The sequence below is a fragment of the Thalassophryne amazonica genome, chromosome 13 (genome assembly GCF_902500255.1).
Source record: "Thalassophryne amazonica chromosome 13, fThaAma1.1, whole genome shotgun sequence".
NCBI classification, from domain to species: domain Eukaryota; kingdom Metazoa; phylum Chordata; class Actinopteri; order Batrachoidiformes; family Batrachoididae; genus Thalassophryne; species Thalassophryne amazonica.
Window position 1 is genome coordinate 82,034,978 of NC_047115.1, and position 25,774 is coordinate 82,060,751.

The 25,774-nt window shown below is 42.8% G+C and overlaps 1 protein-coding gene across 1 annotated transcript in view; it reads right to left on the minus strand.

Annotated features, from left to right (window-relative positions):
- valopa (vertebrate ancient long opsin a) overlaps positions 1 to 25,774 on the minus strand; it is a 97,959-nt gene that overhangs the window by 30,749 nt on the left and 41,436 nt on the right. The window contains exon 4 of the mRNA XM_034184406.1: positions 2,442 to 2,559. Within this exon, the coding sequence (XP_034040297.1) occupies positions 2,442 to 2,559 (118 nt within the window). The remainder of the gene's footprint in view (positions 1 to 2,441; positions 2,560 to 25,774) is intronic.

Below are 25,774 nucleotides of genomic sequence, written 5' to 3' on the forward strand. Positions count from 1 at the left end.
AGTAAATGTAAATGTTATTAAGAAATGATCAGACAGAAGGGAGTTTTCAGGGAATACTGTTAAGTCTTCTATTTCCATACCATAAGTCAGAACAAGATCTAAGATATGATTAAAGTGGTGGGTGGACTCATTTACTTTTTGAGCAAAGCCAATAGAGTCTAATAATAGATTAAATGCAGTGTTGAGGCTGTCATTCTCAGCATCTGTGTGGATGTTAAAATCGCCCACTATAATTATCTTATCTGAGCTAAGCACTAAGTCAGACAAAAGGTCTGAAAATTCACATATCATGAATGCTTGGTCTTGTTGGATTTGTGAGAATCTACTGAATCTATTGGTACCTTGTTTCCCATATAACAATAAGAAATATACTCAAAACCTGGATTAATCTTTTTAGTCACATAGCACTACTATTATTCTGAACACTACTGTAGGTATTGTGGTGCCTATAATTTGATTTGCCCATACATGGAAAGACTCTAACATCACACACTTTTATTAATTTTTGTTATATTATAACACATTGCAACTGACAAAAGAAGATGTTAAGAGCGATTGATGACTACTCCATTAGTGTGGATAACCCTTTTATTTTAGTCTCGTTTGTGTTTAAAATCACTAAGGGCCCTTAGGCAAGGTCCTTAATCTCCTAGTTGCTCCCGGTGTGTAGTGGGCGTCTTGCATGGCAGCACCCTCACATCGGGGTGAATGTGAGGCATTGATGTGTAATGCGCTTTGAGCGTCTGATGCAGATGGAAAAGCACTATAGAAATGCAGTCCATTTACCATTTATTTATTATGGATGTGTGGACAATTTCATGATGAACACTAAGAGTTTCCCATGACACTTGATGAGTTCCCTATTTTCATTGTTATTATTGCCTTTATAACCTTTGTACCTGATCTTGTCCTTATTCCATTTGATATGGAAATGTAATGATCATCTGTTGTTGGTTGAGTGCACAATTGTTTAGGTTTATCTAAGAGATTAATCTTTGGGAAATTGATGGGGAGATAATTCAACTCACATTCAATGATCCTATGAATTTAAAGATCAGTGACAATTTGGACATGACACCTTGAATGGTAGTTCCCTCCCACATTTGGTACCCCTGTCTTGTTGGAATTTTGTATCATGCGAGTATGGAAGGCAGGATGGCTTATGACAGGTAAGATCCCACTTCATAACTCGGGACAACCTACCAGGCATCGTCATGATTACTTTATGTCTCTGTGAGACCCTGACTCATTACGTGGGCACCGTAAGGGAGCATCAGGATGGGGTCAAATGATAGTTGCCTATGTGACTACATGTTTGGCAGAAAATTGATTTGATTGGAATACTGGATCATATATGAGAATTGAATTATGCCAAAATAATCTTTATTGTTGACATGATAGACTCATGTCAAGAGGAGGAGTTGTTATCTGTGCTAATTCCTTATTTTATGTTAGTTATAAAGTGTTTGCCTTTGTGATTTGTTTGGTGTTTTTGAAATCTGGTTTGAAGTTTAAATATGAGTTAAGCTTCACTTTCATCACGTGCAAGTTTCAGATACAGGGAGAGCTCCCCCTGTTGGTGAGAGCCAGTAACATTAGAAATGTGAGACTAAACCACACCAACTGTAACGCCCACCTAGTACAAGTTATGTACGGGACCTTCACAAGGTGGACACTGTCTCTGATGGTCCCAGGCCTGGTTTTTATCATGACCTTTAATAAACTTAAAATCAGGAAAGTAACGGTTTGGTTCTTGGTAAGGAGCAGAATATTACACAAAAAGACCCGGGTGAAATTACAGTACTTTAAATAGTTTAAAAGTGGTTTTGTTTTGTTTTGTTTTTTTACAGGTGAGAGGTGTAAAACATATCCAAAATAGAGGTAGCCCAGTTTTTACCAGTTCTGTTGTATCAAAGTATTTTTCTCGAAACAGTGATTCTTGAATGAAATGTATCTCAGAAATCAACTTCTCTTTTTTTTAAGGAATGCACTTCACCTAGTCGCTTCTCCTTTTGGCTACAAACCTTAATATTTATTTGTAAGACAAGCAAAGCATAACCCAAAAACATGTATACCATAAAACCACTGGACAGATTTTCACCAAACTTTGATTTATGTCTCCAGATGATTATGTTTTCGACAGACAAGTCAAAGGACAAGGTAGAGCAAAACAGAGACCAAAATCACATTTACCATAAAACTGCTGGAGGGATTTTCAACCAGTGACTCCAGGAATCAGTGTACCAACTCTGGTGTAAATAGGACCAAAACTGTAGATTTCAATAAGCATCACATGTGCATATGTACAGTGTGCTACAATCCCTATAACTCTGGATGGTTTCACTGTCAAACTTTACTACTAAACCAGAATGAACCGACAAACCAAGATATTACACATAGCAGAAACTGACTGAGAACAGTCACATAACACTCTTACTGACCTTCCTGAGCTTCTGCAGAAGCTTTCCATAGCAGAAGAAAATCACACCAAGAGGCAGGATGAAACAGGTAGTGAAGAAAGTGATGATGTAGCTGTGGTCTGTGTTACTGCTTGAATACCTGCACAGACAACAAAAGGTTTTATGATTATGGGTTTTACACATGTAGATTATGTTAGATATATTTGTGTGTTCAATTATGGTTTTCTTTATTTGTTTTCTGTACTCATTTTGGTATTAAAATAGTTATCTTATTTAGGATTGCATTCTTAGTTTTCAGTTATTCTTACTTTCCTTTGTTCTCTCTGTTGGTATGTGCATGTCAAACCAGATTTAACCAGTTTTTTTTTACCATTTAGATAAAGATAAACTCATTAGTGATTGATCTCTGCTCCCCTCCACAGCATGTCTTTTTCCTGGTTCTCTCCCTCAGCCCCAACCAGTCCCAGCAGAAGACTGCCCCTCCCTGAGCCTGGTTCTGCTGGAGGTTTCTTCCTGTTAAAAGGGAGTTTTTCCTTCCCACTGTAGCCAAGTGCTTGCTCACAGGGGGTCGTTTTGACCGTTGGGGTTTTACATAATTATTGTATGGCCTTGCCTTACAATATAAAGCGCCTTGGGGCAACTGTTTGTTGTGATTTGGCGCTATATAAAAAAATTGATTGATTGATTGATTAATCTCACAGAGGAGAAATTCACATGTTATGTCAGCTCTTAAAAAACACACAAGATGGGTGCAAGTAGATGAAAATGTTCATCAAACAGCGTGTGCAAGGATAAGAAATATAATAATAATAGATATATAATAATAATAATAATAATAATAGCAATAATAATAATAATAATAATAATATAATATATATATTATATAATAATACTTGTAACAGTACCAGACACAAGAAATGAGGTAGAAATAGAATATCTATCTATATATATACACACACACATATATACATACACACACATACACATATACATACAGTCCCACATACACACTTATATTTACAGTGAGGAAAATAAGTATTTGAACACCCTGCGATTTTGCAAGTTCTCCCACTTAGAAATCATAGAGGGGACTGAAATTTTCATCTTAGGTGCATGTCCACTGTGAGAGACATAATCTAAAAAAAACCCGGAAATCACAATGTATGATTTTTCAATAATTTATTTGTATGCTACTGCTGCAAATAAGTATTTGAACACCTCAATGGTAATATTTGGTACAGTAGCCTTTGGCTGCAATTACAGAGGTCAAACGTTTCCTGTCATTTTTCACCAGGTTTGCACACACTGCAGCAGAGATTTTGCTCTACTCCTCCATACAGATCTTCTCTAGATCTTTCAGGTTTGGAGTTTCAGCTCCCTCCAAAGATTTTCTATTGAGTTCAGGTCTGGAGACTGGCCAGGCCACTCCAGGACCTTGAAATGCTTCTTACGGAGCCCCTCCTTAGTTGCCCTGGCTGTGTGTTTGGGATCATTGTCATGCTGGAAGACCCAGCCATGACCCATCTTCAGTGCTCTTACTGAGGGAAGGAGGTTGTTTGCCAAAATCTCACAATACATGACCCCATCCATCCTCCCTTCAATACGGTGCAGTCGTCCTGTCCCCTTTGCAGAAGAGCACCCCCAGAGTATGATGTTTCCACCCCATGTTTCACGGTTGGCATGGTTTTCTTGGGGTTGTTCTCATCCTCTAAACATGGTAAGTGGAGTTGATTCCAAAAAGCTCTATTCTGGTCTCATCTGACCACATGACCTTCTCCCATGCCTCCTCTGGATCATCCAGATGGTCACTGGTGAACTTCACACGGGCCTGGACATGGGCTGGCTTGAGCAGGGGGACCTTGCTGCCCTGCGGGATCTTAAACCATGACAGCATCATGTGTTACTAATGTAATCTTTGTAACTGTGGTCCCAGCTCTCTTCAGGTCATTGACCAGGTCCTCCTGTGTAGTTCTCAGCTTTCTCAGAATCATCCTTACACCACAAAGTGAGATCTTGCATGGAATCCCAGACCGAGGGGGATTGACAGTCACCTTGTGTTTCTTCCACTTTCTAATAAATAATTGTCTTCTACGAAGCTGCTTGCCTGTTGTCCTGTAGTCCATCCCAGCCTTGTGCAGGTCTACAGTTTTGTCCCTGGTGTCCTTAGACAGCTCTTTGGTCTTGGCTATGGTGGACAGGTTGGAGTGTGATTGACTGAGTGTGTGTACAGGTGTCTTTTATACAGGTAACAAGTTCAAACAGGTGCAATTAATACAGGTAAAGCGTGCAGAATAAGAGAGCTGGTCTGTGTGAGCCAGAATTCTTGCTGGTTGGTAGGTATTCAAATACTTATTTGCAGCAGTAACATACAAATAAATTATTAAAAAATCATACATTGTGATTTCTGGATTGTTTTTTTTAGATTATGTCTCTCACAGTGGACATGCACCTAAGATGAAAATTTCAGACCCCTCCATGATTTCTAAATGGGAGAACTTGCAAAATCGCAAGGTGTTCAAATACTTATTTTCCTCACTGTACATACCTATACACATACACATATACATATGCATATATATAAACGTGATTGGGATTGAAAAGGAGATAGGAGCATCTTCTTTACAATATGTGAAATGGAGTTTAGGTGTGGTAAGGTGACATTAGTGCAGGGATTTGTAAATGAGTTGTTACTGCACATGATTTGTGGACATATTATTGCATGTGGACAAAGAGAGTTAGGTTACATTATAAATCATATATGTCTCGTTACTGCATGGGTCTCGGGCAGGGGGTTGGACCTCCCTCGAATGCCCACGGGGGCCAATAAGGAAAGGATTTTGCAAAATAAAGTCCGCCTGTGTTACGACCTATGAAATATTTTATAACAACTGTTTGTGTCCATTGTTCGGGACTCTGTGAGGGCGGATCTCATCTGTGAGAGAGGTTCTACAGAATCCAGGCCTGATGTTCTTTTTCACTGTGACTTTGAAATTTAAAAGTGCAGAATAGTTCGGGCTTATGCTTTGTGAAGGACAGTGTTAGAGAAAGAACCGCGGAAAAAATAACAAATATGAAGTGATGATGTAACTACGGCCAATAGCAACTGACACCTGAACTCAAGTGACCTCCAGCAACCAACTCTTAATGACATTCATTACAACACGTTACCTCAGGACAAATTTTTCAAATGCTCAAGACTCCAAATAGAACTGGATGAAGAGCAAATCTTGTTCAGCTACACCACTGTGCTCGTACAGTGCAAACCTCCACTAACACTATCAATCAATCAATCAATCAATTTTTTTATATAGCGCCAAATCACAACAAACAGTTGCCCCAAGGCGCTTTATATTGTAAGGCAAGGCCATACAATAATTATGTAAAACCCCAACGGTCAAAACGACCCCCTGTGAGCAAGCACTTGGCTACAGTGGGAAGGAAAAACTCCCTTTTAACAGGAAGAAACCTCCAGCAGAACCAGGCTCAGGGAGGGGCAGTCTTCTGCTGGGACTGGTTGGGGCTGAGGGAGAGAACCAGGAAAAAGACATGCTGTGGAGGGGAGCAGAGATCGATCACTAATGATTAAATGCAGAGTGGTGCATACAGAGCAAAAAGAGAAAGAAACAGTGCATCATGGGAACCCCCCAGCAGTCTACGTCTATAGCAGCATAACTAAGGGATGGTTCAGGGTCACCTGATCCAGCCGTAGCTATAAGCTTTAGCAAAAAGGAAAGTTTTAAGCCTAATCTTAAAAGTAGAGAGGGTGTCTGTCTCCCTGATCTGAATTAGGAGCTGGTTCCACAGGAGAGGAGCCTGAAAGCTGAAGGCTCTGCCTCCCATTCTACTCTTACAAACCCTAGGAACTACAAGTAAGCCTGCAGTCTGAGAGCGAAGCGCTCTATTGGGGTGATATGGTACTACGAGGTCCCTAAGATAAGATGGGACCTGATTATTCAAAACCTTATAAGTAAGAAGAAGAATTTTAAATTCTATTCTAGAATTAACTGGAAGCCAATGAAGACAGGCCAATATGGGTGAGATATGCTCTCTCCTTCTAGTCCCCGTCAGTACTCTAGCTGCAGCATTTTGAATTAACTGAAGGCTTTTTAGGGAACTTTTAGGACAACCTGATAATAATGAATTACAATAGTCCAGCCTAGAGGAAATAAATGCATGAATTAGTTTTTCAGCATCACTCTGAGACAAGACCTTTCTGATTTTAGAGATATTGCGTAAATGCAAAAAAGCAGTCCCACATATTTGTTTAATATGCGCTTTGAATGACATATCCTGATCAAAAATGACTCCAAGATTTCTCACAGTATTACTAGAGGTCAGGGTAATGCCATCCAGAGTAAGGATCTGGTTAGACACCATGTTTCTAAGATTTGTGGGGCCAAGTACAATAACTTCAGTTTTATCTGAGTTTAAAAGCAGGAAATTAGAGGTCATCCACGTCTTTATGTCTGTAAGACAATCCTGCAGTTTAGCTAATTGGTCTGTGTCCTCTGGCTTCATGGATAGATAAAGCTGGGTATCATCTGCGTAACAATGAAAATTTAAGCAATACCGTCTAATAATACTGCCTAAGGGAAGCATGTATAAAGTGAATAAAATTGGTCCTAGCACAGAACCTTGTGGAACTCCATAATTAACTTTAGTCTGTGACGAAGATTCCCCATTTACATGAACAAATTGTAATCTATTAGACAAATATGATTCAAACCACCGCAGCGCAGTGCCTTTAATACCTATGGCATGCTCTAATCTCTGTAATAAAATTTTATGGTCAACAGTATCAAAAGCAGCACTGAGGTCTAACAGAACAAGCACAGAGATGAGTCCACTGTCCGAGGCCATAAGAAGATCATTTGTAACCTTCACTAATGCTGTTTCTGTACTATGATGAATTCTAAAACCTGACTGAAACTCTTCAAATAGACCATTCCTCTGCAGATGATCAGTTAGCTGTTTTACAACTACCCTTTCAAGAATTTTTGAGAGAAAAGGAAGGTTGGAGATTGGCCTATAATTAGCTAAGATAGCTGGGTCAAGTGATGGCTTTTTAAGTAATGGTTTAATTACTGCCACCTTAAAAGCCTGTGGTACATAGCCAACTAACAAAGATAGATTGATCATATTTAAGATCGAAGCATTAAATAATGGTAGGGCTTCCTTGAGCAGCCTGGTAGGAATGGGGTCTAATAAACATGTTGATGGTTTGGATGAAGTAACTAATGAAAATAACTCAGACAGAACAATCGGAGAGAAAGAGTCTAACCAAATACCGGCATCACTGAAAGCAGCCAAAGATAACGATACGTCTTTGGGATGGTTATGAGTAATTTTTTTCTCTAATAGTTAAAATTTTGTTAGCAAAGAAAGTAATGAAGTCATTACTAGTTAAAGTTAATGGAATACTCAGCTCAATAGAGCTCTGACTCTTGTCAGCCTGGCTACAGTGCTCAAAAGAAACCTGGGGTTGTTCTTATTTTCTTCAATTAGTGATGAGTAGAAAGATGTCCTAGCTTTACGGAGGGCTTTTTTATAGAGCAACAGACTCTTTTTCCAGGCTAAGTGAAGATCTTCTAAATTAGTGAGACGCCATTTCCTGTCCAACTTACGGGTTATCTGCTTTTAGCTACGAGTTTGTGAGTTATACCACGGAGTCAGGCACTTCTGATTTAAAGCTCTCTTTTTTAGAGGAGCTACAGCATCCAAAGTTGTCTTCAATGAGGATGTAAAACTATTGACGAGATACTCTATCTCACTTACAGAGTTTAGGTAGCTACTCTGCACTGTGTTGGTATATGGCATTAGAGAACATAAAGAAGGAATCATATCCTTAAACCTAGTTACAGCGCTTTCTGAAAGACTTCTAGTGTAATGAAACTTATTCCCCACTGCTGGGTAGTCCATCAGAGTAAATGTAAATGTTATTAAGAAATGATCAGACAGAAGGGAGTTTTCAGGGAATACTGTTAAGTCTTCTATTTCCATACCATAAGTCAGAACAAGATCTAAGATATGATTAAAGTGGTGGGTGGACTCATTCACTTTTTGAGCAAAGCCAATAGAGTCTAATAATAGATTAAATGCAGTGTTGAGGCTGTCATTCTCAGCATCTGTGTGGATGTTAAAATCGCCCACTATAATTATCTTATCTGAGCTAAGCACTAAGTCAGACAAAAGGTCTGAAAATTCACAGAGAAACTCACAGTAACGACCAGGTGGACGATAGATAATAACAAATAAAACTGGTTTTTGGGACTTCCAATTTGGATGGACAAGACTAAGAGTCAAGCTTTCAAATGAATTAAAGCTCTGTCTGGGTTTTTGATTAATTAATAAGCTGGAATGGAAGATTGCTGCTAATCCTCCGCCCCGGCCCGTGCTACGAGCATTCTGACAGTTAGTGTGACTCGGGGGTGTTGACACATTTAAACTAACATATTCATCCTGCTGTAACCAGGTTTCTGTAAGGCAGAATAAATCAATATGTTGATCAATTATTATATCATTTACCAACAGGGACTTAGAAGAGAGAGACCTAATGTTTAATAGACCACATTTAACTGTTTTAGTCTGTGGTGCAGTTGAAGGTGCTATATTATTTTTTCTTTTTGAATTTTTATGCTTAAATAGATTTTTGCTGGTTATTGGTAGTCTGGGAGCAGGCACCGTCTCTACGGGGATGGGGTAATGAGGGGATGGCAGGGGGAGAGAAGCTGCAGAGAGGTGTGTAAGACTACAACTCTGCTTCCTGGTCCCAACCCTGGATAGTCACGGTTTGGAGGATTTAAGAAAATTGGCCAGATTTCTAGAAATGAGAGCTGCTCCATCCAAAGTGGGATGGATGCCGTCTCTCCTAACAAGACCAGGTTTTCCCCAGAAGCTTTGCCAATTATCTATGAAGCCCACCTCATTTTTTGGACACCACTCAGACAGCCAGCAATTCAAGGAGAACATGCGGCTAAACATGTCACTCCCGGTCTGATTGGGGAGGGGCCCAGAGAAAACTACAGAGTCCGACATTGTTTTTGCAAAGTTACACACCGATTTAATGTTAATTTTAGTGACCTCTGATTGGCGTAACTGGGTGTCATTACTGCCGACGTGAATTACAATCTTACCAAATTTACGCTTAGCCTTAGCCAGCAGTTTCAAATTTCCTTCAATGTCGCCTGCTCTGGCCCCCGGAAGACAATTGACTATGGTTGCTGGTGTCCCTAACTTCACATTTCGCAAAACAGAGTCGCCAATAACCAGAGTTTGATCCTCGGCGGGTGTGTCGTCGAGTGGGGAAAAACGGTTAGAGATGTGAACAGGTTGGCGGTGTACACGGGGCTTCTGTTTAGGGCTACGCTTCCTCCTCACAGTCACCCAGTCAGCCTGCTTTCCCGGCTGCTCGGGATCTGCCAGGGGGTAACTAACGGCGGCTAAGCTACCTTGGTCCGCACCGACTACAGGGGCCTGGCTAGCTGTAGAATTTTCCATGGTGCGGAGCCGAGTCTCCAATTCGCCCAGCCTGGCCTCCAAAGCTACGAATAAGCTACACTTATTACAAGTACCGTTACTGCTAAAGGAGGCCGAGGAATAACTAAACATTTCACACCCAGAGCAGAAAAGTGCGGGAGAGACAGGAGAAGCCGCCATGCTAAATCGGCTAAGAGCTAGTAGCTACGCTAAGCTAGCGGATTCCTAAAAACACGCAAAGTGAATAATGTGTAAATAATTTAGAGGTGATTCAGCAGAAGGAGTGCTTTAGTTAAGGCACGTAAAGATTACACTGGGAAACAAATCGTAATCTAGATAACTAGATCAATCTAACTGCGCAGATTAAACAGCTAACAGATACAGAAAAACACCGCTGTGCTCCGGAACAGGAAGTGATACAATACTAGTTTCCATTTCCACAAATTTAGATACACAAAGATACACAACAGGCAGAAAATTGGACCCTCCATCCAAATTTGGATGTTGTAGGTAAATCCATAACAGAAAAATTAGAGCAACTGAGGCACTTTTGATTGAGATATAGGGAATAACCTTGTTGTGTCTGATGATTTGCAAACGTTAATGCTAGATTTTACGGTCGTAAATTGAGTTTTATGGATATTTGCGACCGTAATCCAGCATTAACATCCACAAATCATCAGACACAAGGGGATTATTCCTATTCTAGTCCAATTCCATCGTTTGCACGGTTTATTTTTCTGTAAGTAATTAGGTCGGCAAAGCTTACCATAGCAACAGCGTCTTCATGCCAAACTGATAGCACCATTATTGACATCTGCATAGCAACGCAGTCAGGGTGTGGAGTAATGCATCAAATGTGAAACGGTCTAATATTTTACCACCATCAATGCGATATTTTATGGTCTGAAATCTCACACGATTAACCAATCAGATTTGCGGAACAAATGTAATTGGATTAGAATGCAAAATGCACACCAAGTGGGCTTTTCAATATTAAATTCAAATGTCCACAAAATCCACAATCTGGATTAGATCCATTGTCCCAATTTATCATCCCCTCCTGGGGAAAAGATATCCCAGGATATTTTACTCCCCACCCTGGATATCTTCCCCCTACCCCCTGCAAAGCAAGTCTGCTAGAGTATTATCACCTATTTCATCCTACCCAAATTTATACATGGCTGACAAAGCAGAAAACAACACTGATTCTATATATGTCAATGATGTGGTCTTGCTCTGGACTGATTTTAGGCTATTTGATTAAAAGCCTATTCCCATCTTGAAACAAAGGAATTCAGCCGAGAGGGCGGGACCACATCTCACTCAAGGCCTGCCCACAGGGAAATGACGTCACCGACACGCGTGAAAAAACTCACGCATGCGCACGAGGGTTCAAGCATGATTGGTGCAATCGCACGTCATTCAAATCCATATAGTTAAAAAAAACAAAGGGTCGGTTTATTATCTAATAGACCACGTACATCAAATGGGGTTTTCAATGTTAAATTTAAGTGGCCACAAAATCTGTAATCCAGATCAAACTTTGCCAGTTGATAAAGGATACCATCCTACATAACGCTCTTTAATATGAAAGAAATTTGATTGTTTTTGCCGGTTATGAATTTTTGAAAATTTGTTTGATGTTAAAGGATATGACTTTTCCAATTTTCGAAGATTTTTTCCTGGCTTTGACCTTTGACCTATGACCTTGAAAATTAAATCAGTTCTTGTCCATCAGGATATGAATCCTCTGAAAAAAAAAAGTTCATAATAATATATGAAAACACACAAACGAACAAACGGGCAAAAACATAACCTGCGCCACCTTCATTGGTGGAGGTAATAAACTAAACAAGTCCATTTGACTGGCTGTCTGTAATCACAAGGATGTTCCATGACCCTGAAGTGTCAGCAGCCACAACAGACAACAACATGACTGAGCAGTTTTCATTCATTCATTCATTCATCTTCTACCACTTCTACCGAGGCGGGGTACATCCAGGACAGGACGCCAGTCTGTCACAGGGCCACAAACAGACAAACAAACACAGACACACCCACACACACACCTACGGACAATTTAAAGACTCCAATCCACCTAACCTGCATGTCTTTGGAAGTGGGAGGAAACCAGAGAACCCGGAGGAAACCCACGCAAACACGGGGAGAACATGCAAACTCCACACAGAAAGACCACGGGAATTGAACCCACGACCTTCTTGCTGCAAGGCAACAGTGCTAACCACTAATCCACCATGCTGCCCTGAACAGTTTTGTTGTTGCCAGTTTCACCCTTCATGAGTAACTACTCATGTTAATCCCTTTATATATTTTATAATTCAGTTTTCACTCCTGTTGGTTTGTTTCTACAGTTCTTGCTATTTGAAAAAAAAAAAGTCCATCCAACACAGGCAGAAAAAAAAAAAAAAAAAATCACCTAATTTGCAGGGCTGTGGACAGCAGAAGTATGTGTTCAATCTATCTAATATATGAGCGTCATGCGCTGCACTGGACTGAAAATAATGCTTGATGAGGTAGTTAATCACTGCAACAGTACTCTTCTCAGAACATTGGGCAGCATTTAAATCACTTCCACAAATCCTTTTACCAATCAAACATGAGAATCAGATGAATGAATAAGAAAACAGTCTCCCAAAAAAAATCTAATTAGTTAACACGGGATGTTGCACATATGAAAATGCTACGAGGATGAAGTTACTACCAGATGCTACAGTGTGTTCTATATCACTGTCAGCAAGCTTCATTGACTTGTCTGATTGTCAGCAGGGCTTCTCAAAAAACATGAACATATTTAATTTAAAATTACCTGAGAGGTGAGGCTTGAGTCAAGAAGGAGTTAAATATATTTTGAGGTGGCTGAGGAATATTTTAATTCATATTTCTTTTTTCTCTAACATTGATTTCCATGTTATTTGTACTTTGGTACAACGACATCCACGGGGTTGTGCTTTGCCAGAAGTATGTTTTCTGACTGCTCTCTAATAGGTCAACCTCCTTATTGTTGTTGAGAGGTGCACATGTACAGTTCCAAGTTGGGTAGTCCTAAAACAGTGGTTTGTAACCTTTCTTCTTCAAAGCTCTCTACTTGTAGCTAAAAAAGGCTGAGGCACATCCCACCCAGCCCATGTGCATGCTCCCACCCCCCCAAAAAGAATAGGTTATATTCATTCATCATGGTAAATACCCCCCCACACCCCCTTTGCTCTTTGGTTCATCAAACGAAAACTGTATTTTTATTGTTTTGATTGCCAAGTAGGTGTGGTATTATGACTTTATTCAATAGGTCAACTTTTAATTTTGACCATCTCAAAGCAAAAAAACCTCAAGCACCCCTGTGATCTTTGGTGGCCCCCTCAGGGGGGCTCAGACAACGTCACCTCATTTGGCTCAGAAGGAGAGACAGTGCTACACCAGTCCATCATTGACGGGAAACCGGAGGTGGTAAAACTGCTGGTGAAATTTGGCGCAGATATCTGACTGGCCAATGGGGAAGGGTGGAGACCAGTCATTTATAGCTATACAGTTGTACTAGGTTTAAGGAAAATAAAAAAATAAACAGCGTTGCAAGCATCACCAGCATCAACCACTGCAAAGCAATCAAATGGACCGTTTTGTCTGTACTGACATTTTCCACTTAAGTGTGTGTGTTAACTCCGATCATGTGCTCCACTCCAATAGGAGCCGATCCCTGTGTATGTGTGTGCATCAGCATGTGCGCATTTGGAGCTGTCAAGAAAGATGACTTTAAGCTTGCTTTCAGCTTGTTTTCATCTTGGAATATAATACGTGCCATTGGATTAATACACACGTTGTTGGAATAAACTGAACAGTGTTTGGTACTTTCCTGGAGTAAGTGAGGTCATACCGGACTTTTCCATTGCAGATGGAGAGGCCCACGGGATGAACTCAGTGGTGAAGACGATGGAATATGATCAAATGAACTATTAATGTAATAACAGTAAGAGTTGATTAGAAAATGTATGTTACAAATAAGTAAAATGAATGATTATATGAGTTGTTTTTCTGGCAGTTAGAAAGAGGAACTGAGGAAAAGTTGTTTTTGTGCAGAGGCAGAGAGGAAAGAAGAAGTTGATGATGTCGCAAGCGAGGCCAGAAGAGCTGATGATAAAAACAACTGTTCAGAACATTAAGATGTAATAAGATATGAAATGAATAATAATGAATGAAATGTTGTATATGATCATATGAATTGCTTTTATGTGAAAAAGAGTTGAAATGAAATGATTGAATATGATTAAATGTGATTGATGTAACATGATTTAGAAAAGATGTGTTTCTCGGAAAAGATGTGTTAACCAGAAAAACAGGAAACTTGCACAATAGATTTACTGACAGCCAGGACATGAGTTCTCCAGATGGCTTCCAGTAAAGGAGAGGAGTATGGGAGGGGGTTTTGAATCACCATTATCCCTATGGTAACCAAGATCAACTCAGCATCAACAAGAGTTTCATATAAAAACTAGACAACAACAGGAAACGGGGTTATTCTTCCAGGGAGAGGTGCTGTTGTCACTTCTCCGCTGCTACGAGGAGATCACAAGACTTGACCATCTTGTGAGCTGCAATTGGAATCGGGGAGCGAGAGGATTGGAGACATAAGAGATTATTTGAGAGAGTTTTCAACTCCCACTCAGGCCGTCCAGTCATGGAGTAGCAGAGCATTGGAGAATAATCACTGGCCTTAAGTCTGAGTGGGGGAGTTTCAACGCTTTCTCTCTCATGGAGCATCACATCTTTCCAGAATGGATTAGATCAACTTTTGGTTGATTGAAGAAGGAATAAACTCTTATGTGGATTTATTTCCTGAAGGATATACGAGGGCTGTCAATAAAGTTACGGTCCTTTTTATTTTTTTCAAAAACTATATGGATTTCATTCATATGTTTTTACGTCAGACATGCTTGAACCCTCGTGCGCATGCGTGAGTTTTTCCACGCCTGTCGGTGACGTCATTCACCTGTGAGCACTCCTTGTGGGAGGAGTCGTCCAGCCCCTCGTCGGAATTCCTTTGTCTGAGAAGTTGCTGAGAGACTGGCGCGTTGTTTGATCAAAATTTTTTCTAAACCTGTGAGACACATCGAAGTGGACACGGTTTGAAAAATTAAGCTGGTTTTCAGTGAAAATTTTAACGGCTGATGAGAGATTTTGAGGTGATTCTGTCGCTTTAAGGACTTTTCACGGTGCGAGACGTCGCGCAGCGCTCTCAGGCGGCGTCGTCAGCCTGTTCAAGCTGAAAACCTCCACATTTCAGGCTCTATTGATACAGGACGTCGTGAGAGAACAGAGAAGTTTCAGAAGAAGTCGGTTTCAGCATTTTATCCGGATATTCCACTGTTAAAGGAGATTTTTTTAATGAAAGACGTGCGGACGGGTCCGCGCGTCGGGACGCAGCCGCCGCGACGCTCCGCCACAGGAAAAACACCTCTGTTGAAAGCCTTAAGGACAAGTTGGAACATGTCCTGCCTGTTAAACAATTTCTCATATACTCACTCCACTGAAAGCCATCAAAAGCCGCCTGGATTTTACAAATGGTTATCAACACGGAGGTGTTTTTCCTGTGCCGCCGCACCGCGTCGGCTGCGTCCCGACGCGCGGATCCGTCCGCACGTCTTTCATTAAAAAAATCTCCTTTAACAGTGGAGTATCCGGATAAAATGCTGAAACCGACTTCTTCTGAAACTTCTCTGTTCTCTCACGACGTCCTGGATCAATAGAGCCTGAAATGTGGAGGTTTTCAGCTTGAACAGGCTGAAGACGCTGCCTGAGAGCGCTGCGCGACGTCTCGCACCGTGAAAAGTCCTTAAAGCGACAGAATCACCTCAAAATCTCTCATCAGCTGTTAAAATTTTCACTGAAAACCAGCTTAATTTTTCGAACCGTGTCCTCTTCGATGTGTCTCACAGGTTTAGAAAAAATTTTGATCAAACAACGCGCCAGTCTCTCAGCAACTTCTCAGACAAAGGAATTCCGACGAGGGGCTGGACGACTCCTCCCACAAGGAGTGCTCACAGGCGAATGACGTCACCGACAGGCGTGGAAAAACTCACGCGTGCGCACGAGGGTTCAAGCATGTCTGACGTAAAAACATATGAATGAAATCCATATAGTTTTTGAAAAAAATAAAAAGGACCGTTACTTTATTGACAGCCCACGTAAACTCTTATGTGGATTATTTCCTGAAGGATTACAACATCACAAGGATCGTGGTCAGCTAACAACTAAAAGCTGATGAAGAGGAGACCAAGTTCATCGGACTGGGGATTTTAACATCAAAAAACCTCCTTCCCTCACTCCTAGAAAATTTGTTGAGAAGTTAATCCAGTCCAGTCAGAGTAAGATCAGATAGCATTATTGAATCAAAAACAAAAATCTCTGCCAATCATTATTCTGATTATATTTGAATTACTGTTGTGAAATTATCATCATATAACCGATTTTGATTATGTTGTCAGCACTTGCAAAACCTGCAATAAATTTCCAAGCATGCAGTTAAAGTGTTAAGGCTCGGACATTGGATTTATTGGTTCTTCTTAAGGTGTAAAAGTTAAAGTTTTTTGGGTGTATGACATCAAAAAGTGCTCTAAAAGGTTAGTCTGGTTTTTAACGAAATTAACGCATCCTGGGGACTCGCTGTACGAGTCGCTAAAATTAAAATCTAGCAACATTCCAAGAGCCCTGATCCATAAGAGGAGAGCTGCCGTTAACGGGCGTGGCCGGCTCGTATCCTGGTTCCAGAAGGAGGCTATTCGACCGGGGTGCGAGATCAGCGTCAGCGGGGTGGACGTCCGGATGGAGGCAGTGAGCGGCTAGACGAATCTCCTCGCCACCAGCTTAAACAGCCTTTGTGCAGCCCCGCCGGGTAATACCCGCGGAGACACGAAGGTCGGACCCCAGAGACGGAGAGCTGGTCTTATATGAAGCGGGATCTGACACGTGGCGCCCGAACAGGGACCTGACGAAGTGTAGTCGGGTCCGTGGAAGAATCCTGGCCAAAGGAGAGTCTTTTGCCCTTGGAAAGGTGGAAAGCCCCTGAGTAGACCACCAGGGGAGACAGTGTTGTGGAGAGTGTCGGCTGATGGCCTGTATAGGTCCAGTAACGGCTTGAAACACATCAAATTTTCAGAGGTGAAAATTTGGAGGCGACCACCAGAAGGACGATGTAAAGACAACAGGAGTAAGTATCCCAGGGAACTGGGATCAAGGACGAGAAGTAGACGTGTCACTACTGGATCGTCTAAACTGGGACGAGAAGCAGACGTAGATAGCCTGCTGGATCGTCATGAAACGACGAGGAAGGGAAGCAGACGAGGGAGCCTGCTGGATTGGATCGTCAAAAAGAAGAGCAGGTATGAGAGTATACCGTGCAAAATGGTGATCTACAAGAGAGAGTAGGATCATCAACCCGTGAGGTTCCTGAGGGGAGAAGCGGGAAAAGGAGCAGCTGATTTGGAGTTAACCTCTGGAATTAGCGCTGAATAGCCAAGTAGTCTGTCACTCATTCCTGACTCAAGGCGCCAAGAGAGGCTTTGAGAGGCAGACGACTCGAGACGACAAGGACCATAGCTGAAGTCCAAGGAGACGACAGTGGTGGAATCGACAGTCTCAGCAACCAAGAGAATAAAGAAAGGATAATCATTACGAAACAGTAAGGTTAGTGTAAAAACAAGCAGTAAAAATATGGCTGAAAAAGAGTCAGGACCTGTAGCAACCCCTGGATCCGAACCAGACGGGGGAAAAGAAGTGAATATTCAACCACACAGAGTAGTATTGTATGGACGAGGATATGATTTTTGGGCAGAAACAGTTCAAAATTATGTCAGAGATCAAAGTGTAGAACCTGATGAAGAAAGTTTCAAGGAAGCTATGGCAGACACAGTACACAGATTAGGGGTATATTATCCAGGTCAGCATAAAGAGGGGCAGATCCTGGCCATATTGGCAAGCCCACCAGTCCCAAAAGACAAGGCGGGGACCAGAGATTGGCTTGAGTGGTGGTGCAAAATTCTCGAAGAAGGGTGGCAAAGAGGACAAATCACCACTTTAATAAGTCCTGAGAAAAGTTATGACCCCGTAGTAAAAATGACAGCTGGGTTGTTGGGAGTAGAGACGGTCCTGGTTGATGTTAAGGCAAAAGCAGCGTCCGTATATGCCAAATGTAAGTCCGTAGCAGAACGACTAAAAGGGGTAGGAAGAATGCTTAAGGAACAATGTCCTATGATGGATGATAAGGATGGAAGTCAGATCCTCAACACTGGAGACGAGAGCAAAACAGATTCCCAGGCCAACTCTGAACCAAGTGATGAGGAAAACAAGCCAGAAGAAAGTGAAGATGAATTAACATCCCAGGGAGGTCCTAATTTTGGAATAAATGGTCAAGAAGATAAAAGCCCGGACCACCTCCTCACAAGCTTCGACCCAGAGTGGCAAAAATTGCCCTTAGGAAGTGTGAGAGGAACAACCTCAACAGTTAAAAAACATACAGAACGCCTGATTGAACAGGAAAAAAGACGAAGAAGCCTTCAGGGAGTATCTGGACAGATATTCCGTCGGTCACCGGAATGTGGGCCCAGAAGCTTGAGACAGTTTAAATCTGAAGAATGTGTTCCCGGACCGAGTTACCATAGTAAAGAGGAAGGGCCCTCGCAGGAAATCTTTAGAAAAGCCAAAGCAAAAACCCACCATGTATACGGTGAATCTGACTACATGGAAGACTTGAACCCTATGCCCGAAGGAACCAAAAAGATGGTGACCCAAGATGGAGGACGGGCATATCATTATTTTGGCAGTCCTTGGGATATAGATGGAGATAGTCTCATTGTCTTCACAAATCCCAAATTGAAAATTGCCAACCGAAAATTCCGAGCAAGCCTCAAGGAGAAGGCAGGCAAAGAGTACCAAGAGGAGATTAAGAACATAAAGGGGAGAAATCTGGAGGGAAAATCGATGGTGATAACAAGCGCACCACGAATTAATTATCATGCACTCATACATGTGCCCTTTGAAAGCTACCCAGGGAGAGAAAATTCAATCGAATACACGGAAAAAATGTTGAAAACTCTGGGAATAGCTATTGATATGGCCAAAGAACGCCAGCATCGGCGAGTGGTGATATGTGTGGACGGATTACGATCTGGACAAATGACATGGGAAGAGGCAGAAAAGGTTGCCATGGCAGCCGTGAACCGACACATGCGTACCCCAGGAGTATGGGGATCAATGAGAGAGATTGTGGTGGTCACTAGCAATGAGCATGAGCAAGATCGAGTGAGAAGGGCACTTGAAGCGGTGAACCTAGGACCAAATAGAGCAGGTCCAAAGAAAGGTGCAGTTGGAGCAAGTGGAGTGGCAACCAGTCCCCCGTTAGTGATGCAGCCCATTCCCATGGCGACAAGTGAGAAAAGATCAGCCCATGCTGTGGGAGTGCAGCAATTAAGGATTAAAACCCCACAACCAACATTCAAACAAGTTGTAAGTGGGCTCCAGACCATCATACACCCGACAGGCTCCCAATCACGGATGAAAGAGCCTTTCCAGGCTCCTCCACCAGATAATGGAGAAGAGGATCCTATATTCATTCCTTTACCAGTCGGAAATACTGAAGCAACTGGAACACCCCGAAAGTTAGAACAAAACGGGGACCCACAACCACAAGACCTATGTCCTCCCCATGAATCTGATATGGATGAGTACCAGGAAAGAGAGTCTGAAGAGGAGATCAATCCACAAGACTCAGAAGAGGATGAACCGCTATCTGTGGTAGGAGAAAGAGAAGTCTCGTGTCCAGAGCTACGAACTGGACGTTACAGAGGACGAAAGAAAGAAGCTGGGGTGTATAATGTGCGTGTAGCCTCTGAGAGAATTGCAAGAGATGTCAGAGTTAACCCAGTTGAGACCCGAGATAAGCGACAAACCTATGTTCCAGAAGTTGGACAAACTGGGTATGACATCCCAGAAGAGTGGATAGAGCGACAAGATGAAAAGAAAACTCTCGAGGTAACAGCTACTGTTGGAGAGTGGGCTAATATACTAATGTGGCCTTTCTATCCTATGTTAACCGCCTGTAAAGAGTTGACAAATAACTTCAGAGTCGCCTATTTAGGCGTTGCCCATGATGTGATGCTGAGAAAACTAAAAACAGCAGCTTTACGCTGGTCACGGCAAGTGTTGAGAGAAATCAATGAAGAAAATCTGGATGATGAGGAAGAAACAATTCCACCATCGTCAGGATTACAACCGAGCCTCCCAAATCAGAACTTTCCTGCTGGATCTAGAGGGCAAAGACTGCCAGCAATTCAAGCTGAAATTCAAGCAGACGGCAGGGAATTCCATGAATTCAAGAAATTAAAGATGCTGGTGAGAGAGAAAGAACCAAATGAAGAGCTAAAGGATTATCTGAAAGAAGTGTGGCCCCTTATTGACAGAGCTTCGAACAGTGAAGAGGGTAAATCTATGTGGCTAGCCCAAGTTACCAGTCAACCCATCAGTCGGGGTGAACCAGCACGAAACCATTATGCCAGGTTAGTGTTGGAAGATCCTAACGATGAAGATTCCCATATTGCTCGAGCTAAAGCTGGATTAGACAAAGGTCAAACATTGGTTCAAGTTTGGCATGGGCTGAAACAGACGATTTTGCCACAATGCTATGTTAGGGCTCTGAGAGAGGTCACTAAAGGAAGAAGAGGGGAGATAACTTTTGTAAAAATGCCCATAGATGGCACTACAGTCCCACAAATGGATGCGGTGGTAAAGAGCTGGGATTTGGAGCAGCAGTTCTATGAAGAAAAGAGGAAGAAGGAGAGCACCCCGAAATCAGGACAAAAACCGGGGGGAGTGGAGAAAAGAAATTCAGTGTCTAAACCACCACCTCCTCAGTCACATCAAACACCACAGAGGAATAATCAAAGACCTCCAGCCGGACAATGGAGCTCTCGGCCGAGAGGTCCACCACCTCCACCACCACAATCGCGACCTACACCTGCACCTCGTGGTGGTGGCTATCTCCCTAAAGAGGAGTACGACAAATTAACTCCAGAGCAAAGGAAAGCCCTCCAGGAAGTCCACCAAGCTACAGCGGCGGCTGGAGGGCAACAGAAGTAATGGCTTCGGAGGAGCGGGTCACGCTAGACCATGCCTACTGGGAAGGGGACGATATCTACGCTGATGTGGATGGAAAACCGTACCTGGTAGACACGGGAGCAGAGGTGTCCATGACCCGCAGAAACCTCGTTACCATAGGATACCTATTGATCCAGTATGCAAATGGAGCAACGGAGAGAACACCATTTGGAATATGGAAGGGGATAGTTTGGTTAAAAGGCCCCTTTAATTTGATATCAGTTAGAGATTTGAAAGAATTGCATCGGCCCAAAAGACTTCGAACTCTAATAAGATGACGAGTGAAAAAATTACAAGCAAGAGTTGTACGAATGGGTATAACTCCAACTGGGAAGGGTCCGGTAAGCTGGTACAAAGAAGTGGATGTACCGGCTGTCACAGAAGAAAAAATTGAAGAAAGTGATTTCTCTGAAGCAGGGAAAGAGAAATTGAGGGAAATTATCTCCGAAGCTAATGTGGCACGATGTAAAAATGATTGTGGAGATTTGGGGACTAAACACATTCATGTCATCGAAGGAGGAGTACATCCACCAGTGCGACAATATCCCTTGAACCCTGGAGCGGTTGAGGAAATGGATAAAATAGTAAAAGAATTGGAAGCTCTGGGGATCATTCGAGTGGAATTAAATCCGATCACTAACAGCCCCATCCAAGCAGTTAAGAAGCCAGAGTCGGCAGGAGGAGGCTGGAGACCAGTAATCAATTTCAAGGCTCTCAATCGACGAACAATAGCCAATAGAGCGAGTTTGATAAATCCCCAAGGAGCACTGAAAACTCTCCAAATTAAGAAATACAAATCATGCATTGATCTGGCAAATGGATTCTTTTCCCTGCGATTAGCAAAACAGTCACAAGGGAAAACAGCATTCACGCATAAAGGGAAAAGCTATGTGTGGCAACGACTACCGCAGGGATACAGAAATTCACCAAATGTGTTCCAAGCAGCAGTAATGGAAATATTGAAAGATCTGGGAGTAACAGTCTATATCGATGATGTGTTTATCGCAGATGATGATGAAAATGAACACCTAATGCGGCTGCAAAAGGTGATACAGAAGCTCACAGAAGCTGGATTAAAACTCAACCTGAAGAAATGTCAGTTTGGACAATTCAAGGTTAACTATTTGGGATTCCAGGTATCATCAGACTTGGGACTCTCAGAAGGATACCGAGAAAAATTGAGTCAAATTAAACCACCTCAATCTGAGAATGACCTACAGAAAATATTGGGACTGTGTAACTATGTGAGAGATCACGTTCCACATTATCAGAAATACGCAAAGCCCCTTTATGCTCGTCTCAAGAAGAAACCTGATGGACAAGCGCAAAAGCAATGGATTTGGACAGCTACAGATCAGGATTGCTTGGAAAAGCTAAAGAAAGCTATTCAAGACGCAGTTAGGCTGGAGCCGCGTAGTCTGACTACTCGTCTGCTAGCCGAAATAAGCTGTGAAGAAGAAGATTCGGTGGTAAAAGTAAGCAATGAAGGAGGGGGTATGGTAACATTGTGGAGCTATACTCTGTCTTTGATTGAGAGAAAATATCCACCGGAAGAAAAAGAACTGGCAGTCCTGGCTAGATATTGGAGTGCATTAAAAGAACTTGCACAAGGACAGGGGATAAAAGTCATCACTCAAAGCCAAGTCCACCGGTTCCTAAGAAAAGGGACAATTGAGAGTACTAAAGCCAGAAATGCCAGATGGGGAAGGTGGGAGGACATCCTGCTAGACCCTGAGCTGGAAATTGGGCCAAACCAGTCTGCGACAAAAAAGTTACCGAAGGAGACGCAACTCCCTGTGGAGCCATACGACTGGACTATGTACACGGATGGATCAAAGAAAGGTACAGACAATGTAGCTCATTGGGGCTATATTCTGAAGTATCAAGATAAGGAGAAATATCGTCGGAAAGGTCAAACGCCAGGGAGTGCCCAAGCTGGAGAAGTTACAGCAATACTAGAAGGACTCTTGGAGTTAAACAAGAGGAAAGTAAAGAGGGCTAAAGTGGTTACAGACAGTCATTACTGCGCACAAGCCCTGAAAGAGGACTTATCCATTTGGGAAGAAAATGGATTCGAGGGAGCTAAGGGGAAGCCTGTAGCTCATATGGATTTATGGAAGAAAATAGCCGAGTTGAGGCTAACAATGGACTTAGATGTTGTACATCAGAAAGCCCATGTAAAAGAAGGAGCACATTGGAGCGGGAACGAAGAAGTGGACCGCTATGTGCAGCTGAGAAAAGTCGTCGTTGTCGGGATCGAGAAGTGGGAACAGACACCCAAGGGAAGGGTAGTTCCAAAAGAGTCCATGAAAGAAGTGGTGCTGGCCGTACATGAAGTGCTTGGCCATGCAGGCACCATTCCCACACGGAAGGAGCTGGAGAAGCTGCAACTTTGGATTCCGAGAAACCAAGTCTACCGAGTTCTCAAAGACTGTGAAGTATGTGGTCGATACAATGCAGGACGACGAGGACAAAGGGTGGATGGTTTCACCATAAAGAGTACTGTTCCATGGGGATCAGTATGTATGGATGTTGCCGGGCCCATGGGGGTGACCGGTAAGAAAGGAGAAAAGTATCTGTTGGTGCTTGTGGACTCTATGTCAGGCTATGTGACTATTAAGCCTGTGAGAAAAGTCAACGGCAGCAGTGTGATCAGCATGTTGGATCAAGTGTGTTCAAATCTGGGGATACCTAAGGAGCTGAGAACGGACAATGGAACACATTTCCGTAATGCTCAGGTCGACCAGTGGTGCCAGAAAAATGGAGTAATGAGAATTTACTCGCCCCCATACACTCCACAAGCAAATGGAGTTGTAGAAAGGGCTATTGGACTGGTGAAAAACTGGATCGGAAAAAATGCTAACACGAAGGAATGGAGTACTAAGGCCCTGGAAATTGGACAGGCCCTGAATGACCGCCAACGTGCCGGCAGGCCCACCCCTTCGCAAGAACTGAACCAACGCCCATTTTCGACACCGGAAGTGGGGAGGAGTCAGATTGAAAGGGACAGAGAACCAGAACCAAAGATCCCATTCAAGGTTGGACAGAAGGTGTGGGTGAGAGCACGAGATCACCCAACCAACACTGCTGTTAAACCTAAGTATGAGACCACAGATACGGTAGTGAAGATACTGGATAGTAACACAGTAGAGTTGAAGAGGAAAGGAATCCAAGGAGTGGAGCAGCTGAAGCCAACTCCTAACTAGACGAAACCAGGAGCTAAATATGGCCACAAACACCCAAGAACTTCCACCCTTTGTCAGAATGGCCACTGTCAATGGGGTGGTTGCCTTAAGAAGAACAAGAGAAGGCCTCTGGGCAGGCAGAGCCCTGAGGATTCTATCTCATGCAAAGAAAGGATTTTTATCTGATGAAAAGGAGTTATTACAATGGAAAAGAGTTGAGAATCACTGTGTGATTTGTCGTGGAGACGTACAGCTGACGGTCCAATGGTCGGGACCTGGACTTAGAAAACCCCCAATTCCAAATGGGGCAAAATATGAATTCAAGCAATTACTTCACAAGCCGGTGAAGGTTTTGGATGCACTGGTATGTGGATTATGCCGACTAACCCACTTGCCAAGAATGGTCTTTTACACCCAGTGGGACTTACGTGGAGACACTGTGGATATGCAGGTGTGTTCATGCTATTGGAATGGACGTGAGATCGAGTATTGTCTGATGTGTAAAGCAAGAACTCATATGGGAAGACTACTGCATGTGGTAAAAGCAGAAGGATGGCAAGTGAGAAGGTTTTTAGACTCTCTGAGGACCTGTCACACCGATGAAACCTGCTGGGCTAATCCTGCAGCAACAACTGCGCTTGATCAAGCTGAGGGGAATCAAGGCGGCGGTGACGTGAGTCCAACGGCCCCAAGTGTCTATCTGATGTTGGACACAACTGGAGCAGGAGGAAGTGACCAAGCTGCAGGAGGTAGTGAACGAAAGCCGTCTTTGTTGCATGAAGCTATACAGCAAAATTGGTCCCAGGGTCCAGAGTACGGACAAGCTTATGACCCTCCAATAGATGCAGTACAAATTCCACTTGTGTTCAGAGTATACAGAGATCCGGAGCGACCCGGATATACAGACATGATGGAAGGACTGACAGATGATCAACAGCAAAAAGCCCAAGAAGAAGGATGGATTGGCCCTTGGGAATTGACAACTTGGGCAAAATTGATAGAGGAAGTTCTAAAAAACCCAGAAATTCTACTGGAAGATGCAGAAGAGGTGCCACAAGAAAAAGGGGGGAGAGAAACCCTTATGTTTTATTTTACCACTGGATTAGACGCCTGGGGAAATAAAGCAGCAAAACCAAAGAAGAAGTCAGCAGTGTACCACGTGACACCCGAGGAATGGGTGAGGAAGAGGAGGATACAATCTAGAGGGGGAGTGGCTAGCAGAGCGGACACTCCTAGTAGGCCGGACCAAACAGTTAAGGTGCGGCTCACAGTGCTGATGGTGCTGGTTCCCTATGTGGGGGTTTATTCTGTCGGAGCACACGTTGAACTCCTGGAGGAACAGCAGCAGTCAGACCAAACGACTCAAGGTGAGGAAAAATCAAGAAAGTCTCGGAATCGCTGGATGTTTCCCTCCATCTTCCACGGGACAAGGAAGAAGTAAGAAGAAGCGGCTGGTTGCAAAATGTCGCAAGGACCAAGTGTAAATAGAGTACCCGTTATTAATAATCGAGGAAGATTTGGACCCTACATACA